The 16,237-nt window shown below is 36.9% G+C and overlaps 1 protein-coding gene across 1 annotated transcript in view; it reads right to left on the bottom strand.

Moving 5' to 3' along the window:
* The window catches only part of LOC122809546 (neurogenic locus notch homolog protein 1-like), a 2,715,638-nt gene that overhangs the window by 589,496 nt on the left and 2,109,905 nt on the right, over positions 1-16,237 (bottom strand). Inside the window, exon 14 of the mRNA XM_044081127.1 lies at positions 13,321-13,444. Within this exon, the coding sequence (XP_043937062.1) occupies positions 13,321-13,444 (124 nt within the window). The remainder of the gene's footprint in view (positions 1-13,320; positions 13,445-16,237) is intronic.

The raw sequence follows: 16,237 nt of genomic DNA, 5'->3' as shown, positions 1-16,237 counted from the left end.
AGCCTCACCTCCTCAGCCATGAGGTCTTAGGTTTCAGCTCCTGCTCTTCTTGTTCCTCCCTCAGTGTCTTTGGCTGTGGTGTTACTGAATCCAATCATTCTGCCTTCTCCTCTGCTGGCACCAACAACTTGGTCACTTCAGGTGCCGACACCATCTTTGCTGTTCACAGCTCCTGTGTTGTTGAAGCTGGGGACTCTTTAGAGTTGGGTTGTGGGAGCCAGTGCCCCTGGGTCAGATTCAACCTTTTAGATCTTAAGTTGTCCTCACTCTTAAGTGCTTCAGTTATTGAAAATTCTGCTCTGGTCATTGCAACACAGCTGATTGAGTCAGTGCCAGGCACTGATGTCTCACCCGGGTCTGTGGATGTGGGGCGTGGTGGTGGTGGATCCAGTCTTTCATTTTTAGTTTTGCCCTTCATCATCATGGAAAGGATCCTCTTACATTCAGAAATGGAGGCTTCGGCACTGTCTTTGGATCCATCCCAGTCTGCCCAGTCTGTACCTGTAGATCTACATCAGTTGCTCTGGGACAGCCTGCCCTTTTGGGTCCCCAGCTTCCCTGCACTGAGGGCTCCCATTGTTTCTGTCTCTCCTCCCACTTCACCACCTATGGAGTGCATGGTAAGAGCAAGTGCAAGAGGAAGCACAGAGATTCCCCTGAGGAATCCCTCACAGAGGACATGGACCTCAGTGAAGGGGAGGGCTCTCCCAACTTTCCCATGATGATGCTTCCTTTGGTGATTTGATGGAATATTTAGGAGAATATGGAGGCTGGACAGCTGAATCCCCTTCCCCAGAGGAGTCAGTGCTTCTGGAGGCCTTTGACACAGGCCCATCCACATCCTGGGTAATCTCCCCACCCACCAGATGTTCTTATAGACCTGGTGTCTTGGAGGGCTTAAAAAGAACCTGACATGGTGGAACCCATCCCCAAGAAACCAGACAAGATATTGGCCCCTCCCTAAGACAGACTACAGTGGAGTAAAGGCTATCGATGCCATCATGATTGTGGCGGACACTAAAAAGGACATCTCAGAAGGGAAGGAAGCAACACAAAGCACTGAAATCTTTCCAGGGTGCTCTTTGTGAAGGTTCCCCTGCACTGGGGGGCAACCATAATGGATGCTGCCCATAAGGTGGGGGCAGTCTGTAGAACCAGGGTTATGAACCAGAATGGAGGGAGGGAAACAACTCTTTTTTTTTGCAGAGAGCAGCAACCCTTCCAGTATATTCCTTGTGAAGGTTCCCCCTGTGACATGGTGTGGTTGGCAACCATAACACATACCACCACAGTGCAGGGGCAGTCTGCATATCTAGGGCTTTTGTGGGGCTTTATTCAGGAGGCTCTGCCTGCACCTCTGAAGGTTTGCCTGACTGCCATTCTGTGGAGGCAGTTGGGGGTCACTTGTATCTCCACCCAAAAGCTTGGGAGGCCATCACCTCAGAGGCAAGAGTATTGAGAGTTTTTGTATAAACAGAGAAAGGATGCAGCAGTGGAAATTCAAAAACTGTTGGTCAACCCAGTCATCCAAGAGTTCCCACCAAACCAGCAAGGATCCGGGGTCTGATCCAGATTTTTTTTGTTCTGAAGACAAACAAGGACCTCAGACTCATTCTGAATGTCAGCAAACTGAATCATTTTGTCAAATAGACCAAACATCAGAGCATTTCATTCTACCTCTTTTAGGAAGAATGACTGGATGTGCTTGTTGGATCTCAAGAATGCCTACTGTCACATAAAAATAGAGAGCTGCTGCAACATATACCTTTGCTTTTGGCTGGGGGCCAGTCAGTGTTGGTCTCTGCCCTTTGCTCTCAACATAGCTCCCTAGGTGTTCAGCATATGCATGGCAGTAGTGGTGGCCTGGCTCAGACTGCAAGCTCTCCACATCTTCCCTTACTTGACAACTGGTTCGTGATCCCTTTGACAAAGGCATCCCACATCCATGCATGCGATTCCTTACTTCATCTGTGTCTATTCTTTGGCATTATTACATTGAATTATGGAAAGTCCAGCATGGTACCAGTTCAAGTATTATAATTTATTGGATGACATTTGGATGTGGTCACTCAGAGAGCAAAGGTGCCATTTCCAAGGCTAAATTCACTTCATCTACCAACTTCAAATATCTGCAGGTTCCCAGGCCTTCTGCCACTTCAGTATTTTCTCTCCCTGAGCATATGGCATCTTCTGTTTGCCTTGTACCTTTTGTGTGGTTCCACAAGTATGTTCAGTTTCCCTCATTAATCCTGTGGACTTTCCAGTCCTTCTGACAGGCTTTTGTCACGGCCACATTTGATGATGGTTGGAGTCCTCATTGGTCACGGCAGGGTGCCTTAAGTTCTTCCCCATTCCCAAGCCATAATGAATACAGATGGGTGGGGATGGGGGACATTTTAAGGGGAAGAATATACAAGGTACCTGTTTGAAGTATGAGGCCAATCTTCACATCAATATCTTGGAAATAAGGGCAGTCCTCCAAGCGTTGCAGGCCTCCTCGCCTAGGAGGATTGCCATGCAGACAGGCAAACACATTGGTGGTGTGATATCTAAACAAGCAAGGAGGAACTCAATCCTATCCCCTGTGTTGAGAGGCCATGAGGGTTTGACAATGTTTGATGTCCTCTGAATGGTTTCTGAATGCAATGCATATCCTGTGGACATCCAACATCCTAGAGGATAGTTTGAGCAGGAGCATTCTTCTGCCTTACAATTGGTCCCTGAATCCCAAGATAGTAGAGCAGATTTTCATCTGCTGAGGTACCCAATGATCTCTCTAAAGAATCAATCAACAAAGGATGATCTTCTGCATGCTTGACCCCCAGCTCTTCGCTATCTCTATCTCTATCTCTCAATGCATTAGATAAACAAATTTCTTCAGAAGACAACCTTTTGCAGAGTGACACTCATCCTCATTTCTCTGTTCTGGCCCCAACAGGTTTGGTTCCCTCTTCTTCACCCGCCATAGATGCTGTATCCAGTTCCAGATCTGATTTTGCATCCTTCGGGATTACTACTCCCAAAACTTCACTCTCTCAATTTGACCCCATGGTTTCTCCAGTTCCGTTAATGGACAGGAATCCCGAGCTCATCAAGAGTGTTATTCACATATTTTCTTCATCCAAAAAAACTCCACAAGGAAGGTTTGTACTAGAAAATGGAATCACTTTTCTATTTGGGCTTCTGCTAAAGGTTTGGATTCTTTTTCAGCAACTTTAGACACCATTCTTTACTTATTGGCCAATCTCTATCTAGTCTTTGTTATTCAACTATTAAGTCTTAACTGGTTGCCATTTCTAACTTTTATGTTGGGAGGAATAATGCTCCTGTAGCAGCTTTCAAGTTTTCTAAGGCCTTCTTGAGGAGGACTTTTTTGTTGAGGCTACCTGTTATGGACCAGGTGCCACATTGGGACCTTTCTGTACTGCTGCAAGTCCTTTCTAGACCTCCCTTTGAAACTTCATCTATGGTATGCTTAAAATTGTTGTTATGGAAATCTCTGTTTTTGCTGGCCATCATTTCAGCCAGAAGAGTCTCAGAACTTTTCTGAAGCTCCTTATTTCATTTTTCATAAATATAGAGTCAACTTACATACTAAACCATCTTTTCTGAAAAAGTTTGCTCCTGAATCAAATTTAAACCAGCCCATTCATTTGCCAGTTTTCTTTTCAAATTGCAGTAACTAGGGAGAACATTTGCTTCACTGTTTGGATTTTCACATACAGCTTAGATTATTTCTGGACAGAACCAAAAGTTTAAGAAAATCTGACACAAGACTTGGCAAGTCTGCTTCAAAACTGACACTTTCCAAATGGCTTTTTGAGTGTATTTTGTTTGCATATTCCTTAAAATAATTCCTTTACCTGTGACACCTAAAGGGCATGCCATGAGGGGATGATTACCTCAACCACTTTTTTCCTTGCAGGATTCTATTGATGATATTTGTGCTGCAGCTAACTGGTCTAATACTCATATCTTTGTGCCCCATTACAAAGTGGACATTCAGTCTAGCTCTAGGTCTAGATCTTCCTTTGGTTCCACCATCTTGTGGAATGTTCTTTCTTAGGGCCCACCCTAAAGTTTTTACTGGTTGGGGACTCTGTCCCACAGGTTGAGACGACAGAAAAGACACCATCAGATATGAAAGTTATGTAGTCACTGCAGTGATATATCTGTGTTATCTTTATCCATCTGTCTCAACTACCCTATCTCCTCACCCCACCAAATTGTCATTGTTCTAGTGAGTATGTCTGAATGGCCTTGGTGGTCTGGCCTCAAAGCCTGCACAGGAGGATCTTTGCCAGTGGTCTTCTCTTCCTTGTATTCTTTTTTCTCCATCCTAATTATGATTCATGGAGGTTCAGAGTTTTCTCTCCATTGGGCAAACTTGATATGAGAAGGGGTACAATAGCAGGGGCTTATGAGAAGAGAAGGCAGAGCTTTGAGTCTAAAAATTCTGAATATTGCCCACTTCAGATCTGATAACCCACAGGTTGAGACAGACAGATATAAATGGATCTATAGTTATATTAAGTACATACCTTTTGTTTTCTGACTTTCTCTGTTGGAGTTCTTAATATTGCCTTGGTTCTAAATATTCAGCAGTAAATACTGCAGAGGATGGCAGTAGGCTTGAATTTTCCAGTACAGTAGTGTCTTTGTCTTTTTAATATAGCCTTGACCCAAAGTGGAGATTTCCCCTCCAAGAGGGCAATCCTGCATTTTTAGCAAGTACTCTGAACAGAACCAATTGTTAATCAAAGTTTAACATTAAGCAACTTCAGTTACTGAAAGTCATGCTTTAGCATGCAAGCAATATGATAACAGATTTGTTAGGTGATAACTTGTCTTTAGGCCCTGATGCCAAGACAGCAACTTGGGTCATGGGAACCCAGATGGCTTACTCTTTTCTGTGCAACAATTGAGAAACTACATAAAGCCCATCCACTTCTTGCTCTGCTTTCAGGGAAGGTTACAATGAGCAGAATCTCTTTACAAGGGATCCAATATACATACAATCTAAAAAAAAACAAAACCCCAGAAAAAATGAATTGGGTCTCCAACCACCTGTAGGGTTATCTCCCTTGTGGTGGGAAAGTAGAAAAACGCCCGGTGATCCCCCTAGTGTTAAAAGGTGTGTGTGGATCACATAGTAGGTGTTAAGAGAAAGGGCTAGGTTAGGAACTTGAGCCTAGCCTTGGTGGAGTAGTCTCAATCCCAAGGGTCGTGTGTGGTACGACCTTCTAAAATTAAAATTACAAAATCCTTGGTGCTCAGCCTTTTTTAGGATAAACTTACTTGCGATTATCCTCCAGATGTCTGTGGCTAAGGAAAAAATACTAAGCTATGGCCACACAACACAAACTAATCTCTAAAAAAGCACCTTATGACCCAGATAAAAAATGTTAATATACCAAGGGTCTCCATAGTTTTTTCTGACCTCGTAATATAGCTAATATGAGCATCTTTAAATTAATATTTAAAGGATGTTCTACATATCTTGATTAAGTTTGTCTGAACCTTTGCAAATGTAGTGATTAATGTATTAATGTTTTATTGAACTGCTGATAGGATTTCTGAGCTTTTCATGTATAACTGACACTATGATGTTCTGTACTTTCTCTTACCAAAATGACATAACAGTATTTTACCGGGCTTCTCAATAACTCCCTCAGTTTGGTCCAATAAAGGTTAGACCCATGACCACACCCTCAAGGGATTATTGGCTGCATCATTTTAACTGGCCCACTTACCTCCGTATAAATGTAGCTCCTCACACACTGACTGAATCACTGAGCAGCGCTTGGAGAGCATCCACATTGAATTTTTGAGACTGACCAGACTAAAAGAAGATTGAACTCTTTTTCATCTAGATCCTGTGAGATGTGTCCTGTAACTGAGAAATTACAACTTAAAACTACAGTATGTAACAGTCTTTTTTCTGCAAACTCGACCTGTTTATCTGTCACATTTTTTCAATGGAAAATTTTCTTGGAGAATATGAGAAAAGAGGCAATAACTCATGGAATTTGTATGTGATAAAAGCATTTAACAGCGAAACAAAAAAAAAAGAAAGTTAATGTACAATTCAAACAGAGGTAGAAAAAGATACTTTGAAATAAATTTGAAAGTGTTGTGTAAAGAAGTACTGGACACTGCAAATGTTTATGACAAATTACGTTTATGCACTGGTGGCTGGGATTGTAATATTGTGTTAAAAATAGAAAAATCAACATTATTCATATATCAAGCATGATAAATGTGGAGGGGAATACAGGTGTACTGAAAGTTCTGAAACAAGTGAAGAAGACATAAATTGGAAGGTAGTAAAAAGGGAAAAAAAAGAATTCTATTGGTAAAAGGGTAAAAGACAGACAAAGAAAATTTAAAGGGATAAGTACGAAAGAAGAGAAAAGGGAAATGGATAAAAAAGAATACCTGCAGCCAGGGATTGGGTCATGCTATAATGGTTAAGGTGTTTGTCTCCCAGACATAAAGTACAGTGTTTAATTATCATTTTGGGGGAAGAAATTGGCTAGGCTTCTGATTAGCTAGTAATTAGTTATGATCTTATGAAACCAAGAATTTAAGGAAAAGGGACAATTAACATTTTAAAGTGCTTTCTGTAACTGTGAATATTATTAAGAATATCATAATAAGAATAGACATTTTGGAGTGGTGTAATACATGTGATGTAGATGTAATTATATAAGAAGACACAAGATTTTTAACACATGAAGAAATATTATAAACAAACTATGGGGAGGAAAGAATCTGGAATTTGGGAAATGAGAGATGTAGAAATACAGTAAACTTATTAGATGAAACTTTAGCAAAAATGGGAATATTAACCATGGTAGGTTTAAAATGGAAAGAACAAGTATATCTTAGTCTCAGCTTCCTCTTCTACATTCAACTGTTTTACTTGTACTTTTTACTGTTTCTTTTTTTCAACTTGTATGTTTACTGAGTCCTTTCTCACTGTTTATTATAGTGATGTGATACCTGCTTATTCTTCTATTTTTGGAACACCCATTCAACTGTACTGTTGTAGTATATGATTATCCACATTTGAACTTATGTGACAATACTGTAAGATGTGAATGCCATGTTTGAATTGTTACATATGTCTGTATTTGGAGCTTTTCTCCCCAGACCCCCATTGAAAATGTGTTCTGGTGACCCAGTCAGACTATCCTGGTAAACAAATATCAAATAAATAAATAATATATAGAATTATAGCATTGTATGCTTATACCAATGGTAAAGAAAGAGGAACGTTTATTTCATCAGATGTTAAACTATGTAGTGATAAATATGAATGTTATAATAACAGGAGACTTTAATTGTGATTTAAGAGGCAAGCATAAAAGGAAAGGAAATGATATACGAAAAATGTTGGAAGTTACAGGATGTGGCAAGTTAAAACTTTGGGACAAAAATTCATGGACTTACAAAAGGGCATGGATGGAACTGAAATAGATTACTTTATAGTATCAGAAGGTTTAGTTATAGGAGATGGGAAGGTAGTTGAAACAGGATCTTCTGATCATCTTGCAGTATAGCTAGAGATAAAGAAAAGAAGGAATATAAGAATAGGCGAAAGAATAAAAAGGATAAATAAGAATGCGTAGAGTAAAGAAGGAAAGAGATTAGTAGTACAGTTATGGAAAGATCATCTTACTATGAGAACATTTTATAAAAATTGGTCTGAATGGTGGATGATATTTAAGGAAAAATATAAAAAATGTTTTTACAGTGGCAATATGATGTGAGAGCAGTAGAGAAAGACAAATATAAAAGAACATATAATGATGCATATGGAAGATTTAGAACATAATGATAAAGTACTTTGACAAAAAATAAATATATGAAAGAAATCAATAAAAAATACAAGAGTTCTTATATAAGCAGAGATAGTTTTGCAAGGAAAATGAGAAGTATTGATCCACTTAAACAAATTAGTAAAGGAAGGTGGTAGTGTAATGAGAGAAATACAAATATGAAAGGAGAAATAGAAAGTGCTCAGGAAAACATTATGAATAGCGTACATTATGTACATGAAATGTTTAAAGAAAAAAGAAGGTAGTAAAACAAAGTAAAAAAGTTAAAAAGAAAATGAAGACTTGGAAAAGAAGATTTCTTTAAATGAGTTAAATAAAGTATTAGGACAAGTAAATACAGATTTGTCTGCAGGAACAGATGGAATAGGATATGAAATATATAAAAATTAGGGATCGGAAAACATATTTTTAAAGATTTTGAATGAATGGTTAAAAGAAGGTTTTGTGTATAAAGATGTATGAATTGGAATATTTAAATTCATATGGAAAAGGAAGCTAGAAGACAAAGAACTGGAAACCAGTAGTACTGAATAATAATGCTGATAATATTTTTTTGAAAATAATACAAAAGAGATTTGAAACTAAAATGGAAAACATTATGGAAGATAGCATATATAGTATAAAGGGGAAGGGTTGTCAAGAATTATTAATGATAGAGAAAATGTGGATGATATGAACAGAAAAGAAGATGCAAAAATCACGATAAGAGACATTAATAAGGCATTGAACATGAAATCTTATGGGTAATAACGAAAGAATATAATGTAAGTGAGAAAGTTAGGAAATTATGTATACCAGTGTGTGTATAGTAATAACAAAATAAAAATACCTGTAAATGTCTGGCTAAGCCAAGAGGTATATATGAAAAGTGGTGCAAGACAGGGATGTCCAATGAGTTGTATACTCTTTGCATTAGTTATGAATGTGATAGTATGTGAAATAAATTACAAAATGAAGGAGCTGGGGTGTATAACACCTGAAGGGTTAAGAATTCCAGTTCTGTTAACATATGCAGAAGATATAATAATTGCAAAATAAAAAAACTTGGATAAAAGTAGTAAAAATTTGCACAAATGAGTGGCTAGATACGATAGGGATGGCTTTAAATAATTAAAAAAAATGAAGGTTTAGGTGATACAGTAAAGATCAGGGTATATATTTTACAATGAATGAAATTTCTGTGCTAGGTATAACATTTTGGAATAACGATGTAAGTAGAATTCAATGGGGAAAAACAATAAAACAAACGTCTTTTCTGGAGAATATATAAATTATCATTCAGAAAAAAGGGGTTGTTTGATAAATTCAGTACTGAAGAGAAATATAGCATACTTAGCAAGTGTATTTATGTTACCAACAGTACTTGAAAACTAAAAAAATAAGTGAGGTCACTGAAAAACCAATCAGTAAAAACAACATGAAAACTTCAGCAAAGCTAGAACTTCCACTGACTGACCTCCCAAACCTCTTGTATCAGAGGCACGTGGGATATATATGCAAATGACCCGAATGAACATCAGGTGTTTCAGCTAATTGACAATTCTGAATGCCCATGACTTGTTTCGTCATTTTAATGGACAATTTCAGGCCAATAAAGCCAAACCCCACTAGCTGTGGATATGCATATTTCGGCCTTGTTATGACCTCGTCAGCACAGTACAAGCAGAGTATTTGACTAAGCCATGTGCCTCTGATACAAGAAGTTTGGGAGGTCACTCATTGAAACTGTACTTGAAAAGGAATTATTGCAGAAAATGTTTTCATTTGTATGGGGTTCTACATCAACTCATCACATCTGAGTGATGCCTCTAGCTGCATCTGCAGTTAACTCCTATTGACGTCTCCAGGTGTCAAATATTGTTTGTTCTTATTTTCATCAATAATTCTAAAACCATGCCATGGACAAGGTTTTAAAAGATTTCATCTTAAAGCTTACATAATGGCAAATTCAACTACATTAATATTTGTCTTCTGTCTAGTGCAGGCAATATATTAACTGTTGTTTTTATAATATTAATTTATATAGATATAATTTTCACATTTTTCTAAATATCTCAACAACCAGGTAACACAGATAGAACTCCTTAGGTTCATATGAAAGCTTTCAGCTAGATGAATAAAATACTGCTGACAATATATGTGTAACTATTGTAAGTTATTTACAAAATATTACAAATGCAATTGTTACTGTGTTTATTGTGACTTTTAAAATTCCATTTATAACTTAGAACCTAAAGAATTTGACCACTCTAACAATAGTTTGTGCTGAAGAGTTTACCATTTATACTTCATAACCCATATGGTTCAAAAGATAAGAACATTTGTTTGAAATGTGAGGACATAATTTGATTCTGTCAAAAGGCTTAGGCTCCGTCCATTGGAAGTTACAGTGCAAACTTCCTGAGCTCCATTGGAGTGAATGAGTTAAACCCAGTAAAAATATGAGTTTTTGTATGTAAATAAGAAGGTTTAGATTAATTACCCCAGTGGTATACACTGATTCATTAAATTTGTACAAAGCGTTAAACTGGATAAATGAAAGATGAGAGATTAATAGTAATATTGTATAAATATAAGTACAATACATTTGGGGGTATGGTAAGAGAGTAAAAGAGAAAAAGAGTGTATAAATGTGGAAATAAAATATTGCACAAAAATATTTTGGTGAAAAATAAAAATTGATGATATAGGAAACAAAGTATGGTATAAGAATGCAATGGTAAAACATTACTATGCAAAACTGTGGGAAAATCTAACAGATGAAAAAAAATAAAGTTATAAAAATAAGAAGCAAATGGACTCAGAAAGGAGAATGTCAACATTTTTTGAGGAGACTGGTAATAGATTAACTGCCAGTAAAAGGAAATATACCATGTAAGAAGAAAAGAGATAGAATATGTTTGCATTGTCAAGAAGAAGGCATTACAGAACGTGTATTTTTGAAATGTAAGAGAATAAAACGTTATGCAAAAAGCTATGTAAAGAAGATGGTTTTAAGATATAAAAGAAGTAGATAAAATAAACATGGATATGACTAAATATTAATATTTTAAGAATAGAAGTGAAGAATATGTTAAAAGAAGAGATAATAAGTGATTTTATGTTACATGGGTTATAGGGAATGAAAGAATAAACTGAATTATGTTTAATGGTAAATGGAGTTTAGTAATAATATTAAGTAAAATCAGAGGGTGGTTATGGAAAAAGGAGTATGGGGGGTCTAATAGGGATGAAAATGTAGTATGACTGTGTAAACTGATTTGTGTGTGTGTGTGTGTGTGTGTGTGTGTGTGTGTGTATATATATATATATATATATATATATATATATATATATATATATATTGTACACTTGTAAATATTTGCAAATATTTAAATATTTTGTAAATGAGAGTTATTTTTGTACATAAATGAAGGACCCCCTGCTCTTTTAGATAGCTGCTGTGTGATCTTTTACATCTACCAACAACTCATGCAGATGGCATCTCGGTTTATTATCTCATCCAAAAGAATGGCACATCTAAATGGTCTCTAGAAAAGTCTGAAGTATATACATCATAATACACTTGAGTTTGAAAAATATTTGAAAAGATTTGTGTATTTGATTTCACAATAACTGTAATTCCAGTCTCAGGCTTTATCATACATCACACAATTTACTAGTGTGCTGCAGTTTTTGATGAAATAGGCTAAGGAGGTATGGTTACAGGAATTTCTGCTATGCACCATATTCAGAAACGCAGTGATGTAAGATATAAAAATCATAGCATTAAGAGACATTGTATTGCTGTGGGTCCATGTATATCATGCAAATATATTGTAGTTTGCCCAAACATATCACCCAACTTTTCTTTAACACTCTAGAGCTTTTTTTCAACAGAAATATATTTAAATAGTTTCATTGGAAAAGTTGAGCAAACATGCTTAACTGTTAAATGTAAAATACTTTACATAAAAGTGTGCATATTATTTTGTAATCCTAATCTATGTAAAATATTTTGTGCATCAACTACACTACATGAGAACTGCATGCAAGATTAGTCATTTAATTATTATTTTTAGCACCTTTATTGAACTGTTACTTAAGACACAGGCAAACATAAATTTATGCAAAATAAAACAAGCCACATTAACATGTTCCTAGTTACAAACATTATGCATCACATTTTTTTAATTATTGATCCAGCATTATATAAATTGCTCAATTCCTGTATTTCCTTAAGTCTCAGTTCTCCTCCAAAACATTATTGTCTGCATGTATTGTTCACACAATTTCCATTTTTCTATGTAATTTGTTCCTACCATTTTCTAAAGATTTCACTTCTAGTTCTTTTATCTCTAATAAAATATGCAATACTTCAAATACAATTAGTTTAGATTTTGATTTCTATTTTCTAGTAATTGCGTTTTTGTAGCAACCACCAGAATTAAACTTAGAAAAACCTTACTATGCCTATGCAATTCAGATCCAATATCCCAGCTCAAAAAAATAATTCTTTAGTTACACCCATTTGCTCACCCAATATTTCTGATAGAGTACTCTGTAGAGAATTTTTGAAGTCTGCAAATTCATTTGCTCCCAAATGATGTGTACCTAGTTACATATTTCTTCCCTATCACACCTCAAAATTTGTCATCTAGCTGAGGAAAAATTATTTTGAGTCTGCTTGGTATGCAAACATTTCCAAGTAAAAATGCTAAATCATCTTGGACTTTGTTGCATACTTGGGAGCCATGCATATTTCACCCCATTGTTTCCTTGTGAATTGCTTATCCAGACTCTCTTACCAGTCCTTTCTAACCCCATCTTGTTGATCCCTATAGTTATCTTGCCATATTTTATACACCCAAATAATTAACCTTGATTTAACAGCAGCTTCTATTCTAGATTTAACTACAATCTTTACCAAAGGAGGCCTTTCACTTAGGACTCCCTTATCCCTTTCTCTTTGCCTACACCCTGATATCAACCCCTGATAGAGAAGGCAGTCTCTTGCATGCTGTCCAAATGCTTTCTTGGCCTGTTTGCATTCTGTTTACTTTTACCTCTCTAATTATTTGCTCCCAAAACCTTGGTTCCTTTTCTCCAGTAAATTACAGCTCCTCTTGCCTATTCTGTGTAGACCTAATTGCAGTCATCCCTAGTGATAAAACCTCCTTTCTCCACTTTCATGTTGGCTTAGTTCTTTAGAATACTTTCTACTACTTTCTGAATATAATATTCTGTCTGGCTGTTGTTCTCCTTAAGGGACTACATCCAAAACCCCATTCTCCCTCTCTCTATTTTTTTGTAATTTCTGCCTGTACTTCATCATCATTCCTTTCCAATTGGAATTATAGCTTTCTGCTTCTGTTATGTGTATCAGCCTTAACTGTGAAACTCCAAAATATAATTAAATTATTATGCACACATGGGCATTGTATTGAAGAACCTGTTGATGCAAGCAATGAATAAAATGACTGTCCAAGAAACTTACTGAAAAACTTCCAGTTCCACAAGCCTTTGGATTTGCAGTTGCAGACCTTGGACAGAAGTATCCAGAAGGACAAAGCTGACAGTCTTCAAGTGATTTTCCACCTTTCTCCATGCGATAAGTTCCTCTTGAAAAATCAATATGTTAAAACTGCTTAGTAAGAATGTACACATTGTCACCATCCTAACTTATGTGATGATATCTCTATACATTTTAGTTCTTCTGAAAAGAATATACTCTAGACACATTTCATTCATAGTGAGAATATTTTTTACTCAGTGCATATTTGTTAATGCTAGCTACTGTCTCAGCACATGCTAATTTTAATATACTTGCCTCCACCTTTCTGTGTTTAATGCAGGTCATACTGGTGCATCACATGTTTCAGATTATTCCACTCTCCTTAATAACTTCTCCTTACTAAATGAAGAAAAGTTGGACAGACCACTGACACTTGAAAATAGCATTCCATTGTAGCTGTAGGCTATAAATGTTAAGCCTTCATCAGTCTAAAATTATTTTCTCTAAAATGCAAACAAATGTACCCATTTAAACACCAAATAAGAAACCAGGCAAGCCACATGTACATTGAGCAGTTCACGTTTCAGATAAATAAACCATTATTTTATTTCTTTAAATTTTAAAATTAATTTATGATAAATGTGATGTTTAAACCAAGATGGAGATAAGCCTCAAGTTCTACTAACCTTATAACTTTCCTTGACTATAAATTAACCAAATCACTATCCTAACCACTGTCTTTCAAACTTAGTAACCATTGTAGCACATAAAAAGGAAAGGGGGACCCGGCACTTTTAAAAGACATTAGGACTGTCATGGAGTACCAGGGATTAGGCACTGCAGAAAAAAACATAATGACTTTTACTAGCTCTTCCCCCATGGGGAACAAATAGTCCATTCACATCTAACCTTACAAAGAACAAATTTACTGTTCAGACTATGGCATTGCTAATGTTTGGCAAGCAACAGGAAGAAAATTAAAACAAATCAAGTGATGTAAACACTGGAAACATTATTAGATGGATATTTAGGAGATAAACTCTATCATGAGACAATACATATCAAGCTTGACCCTGAAACCTATAAACCTGTAATACAAGTTACTGGTGGAGTTGGGGTGAGTATACAAAGCTTAAAGCTGTAAACTTGTTGTGTCTTTCGGCTTTTCCCGGTTAGGGGTCGCCACAGCGGAACTCCGGTCTGCTAATGATTGGCAGTAGATTTTTACGTGCCGAGTTGCCAGCCCTGATGCACAACCTTCAATGAAGGTACACCCATTCACGCATGTCTCCACACAGAAGATGCTCTAGCTGAGAATCGAGCAGGACAACGTCTTACTGTGAGGCGACAACGCTACCGCAGCACCACCACCGCAGTTCCACTAAAGATTGTAAATCCTGCAATAGAGAACCATATGCAGTCAAGTGCTAATGCAGGGGGAACAATGCTCCCTACAGTACTTCATGTGAGGGGTGGGCTTTGCATCCACATTTCCATGCACAATGGTTTGCAGTGCCACTAAGGAACACTTCAGAAAACAGCAAATGTTCTTCATACTGATTGCTGCTTCAGTGGCCTTAGCAATATGGGTCACATCTTACATAGGATATAACAGTTGGATAGCGTCCAAAGCTTCAGGGCACATTTTACACATCCAAACCAATAGTCAGCTCAAGGTGAGCTAACTTAAAGGAGAAGTTTGGGTGCCACGTCCTTCAGACCTTTCCTGTCATTGAAGAGAGTGCCCCTTTGCAGACTTTTGAGGATCAACAGTGGGTTTGTGCTGTTCCTTTGCTAAGCAGGTAAGTTCCCTTTGGGTAAAACCTTCCACATACAACATCTATTGTTTTAATAAACTTTCATGCTTTGGAAAATTGTTTTTAGCTAGAACTTAGTGTTTTAATATGTTGTCATGGGACTTAACTGTACTTTTAAACAGGAACATTTTTGCTCAGCTTAACAGCTGTTTAAAGTAGTTAAAAAACAGTTTTTCTGTAAAGAAATTCTGTTGTGCTTATTTTATTTTATTTTATTTTTTTGAGGCAGCCAACGTGTTTTAAAGTGTTTTTACTGTGCTTTCATGAGAAAAAATGGACTTAATGGCTTTAAAGTTTTACTGGCTTATGCTGCTTGTTTTTTGCCAGGAAATAGGCACTATTTTTGGTTTGACCAAGGAAAAAATTATCAGCCCCAAGGTCAGTCCTCCTTCCAGCCACAAAAAGAATGTTAAGCAAACAACCTTTGCCACCACAGCAGACTAGCAGCAGCAATTTTAGGGTCCCCTCAGAGTGCAAGGGAAAGCCACTGTTGTCACTCTTGGGAGAAGGAACACGGAAGACTTCACAGTCAGAATGTAGTGCCCATCACTGGGGAAGCCCATGCTGCCATTAACAGATTTTATTCTGTCAAAAAAAAAAAAAAAACTAATCATGTATCTATTCCACAATTTTTTTAGAGTGGAGTAATTTACTGGGTCTGGCTCAGTGTTTAATTCAGGCTATTGTTCCTAATTTATAAAGAGACTGAAGATTCCTAATCTAGATAGAAAGATAAAGGTATAGATACAGGGGTTTCTCTAAGATTTCTAATTCAGACTCAGAGGAGAGTTCATTTTCTGATACCCCTGTGGAGATTTCTCTTCTAGCTGCTATAAAAGGAGTTTCCAGAATTTCCACCCATTCCTCCAATTCTGTCAGCTTTGGAAGATGTGTGTGTGTGCATGTGTCACTACCAGCAGTTTTCCTGATAGTCATACAGATGTTCCTAAAAAGGCAGAGAGAATGTATAAATGTCCTCAATCTTTTAAGATTTTTAATCCTCCTGCTGCTAAACATTTGGTTTATTCCAATCCTAATTTTTCTGGCAAGGATAGGAAGAGTATTAATAGGTGTGTGGGAGG

The sequence above is a fragment of the Protopterus annectens genome, chromosome 8.part0 (assembly GCF_019279795.1).
Source record: "Protopterus annectens isolate FY-2018-M chromosome 8.part0, PAN1.0, whole genome shotgun sequence".
In the NCBI taxonomy this organism is placed as follows: Eukaryota; Metazoa; Chordata; order Ceratodontiformes; family Protopteridae; genus Protopterus; species Protopterus annectens.
This window is presented reverse-complemented; position numbering and strand designations above follow the sequence as displayed.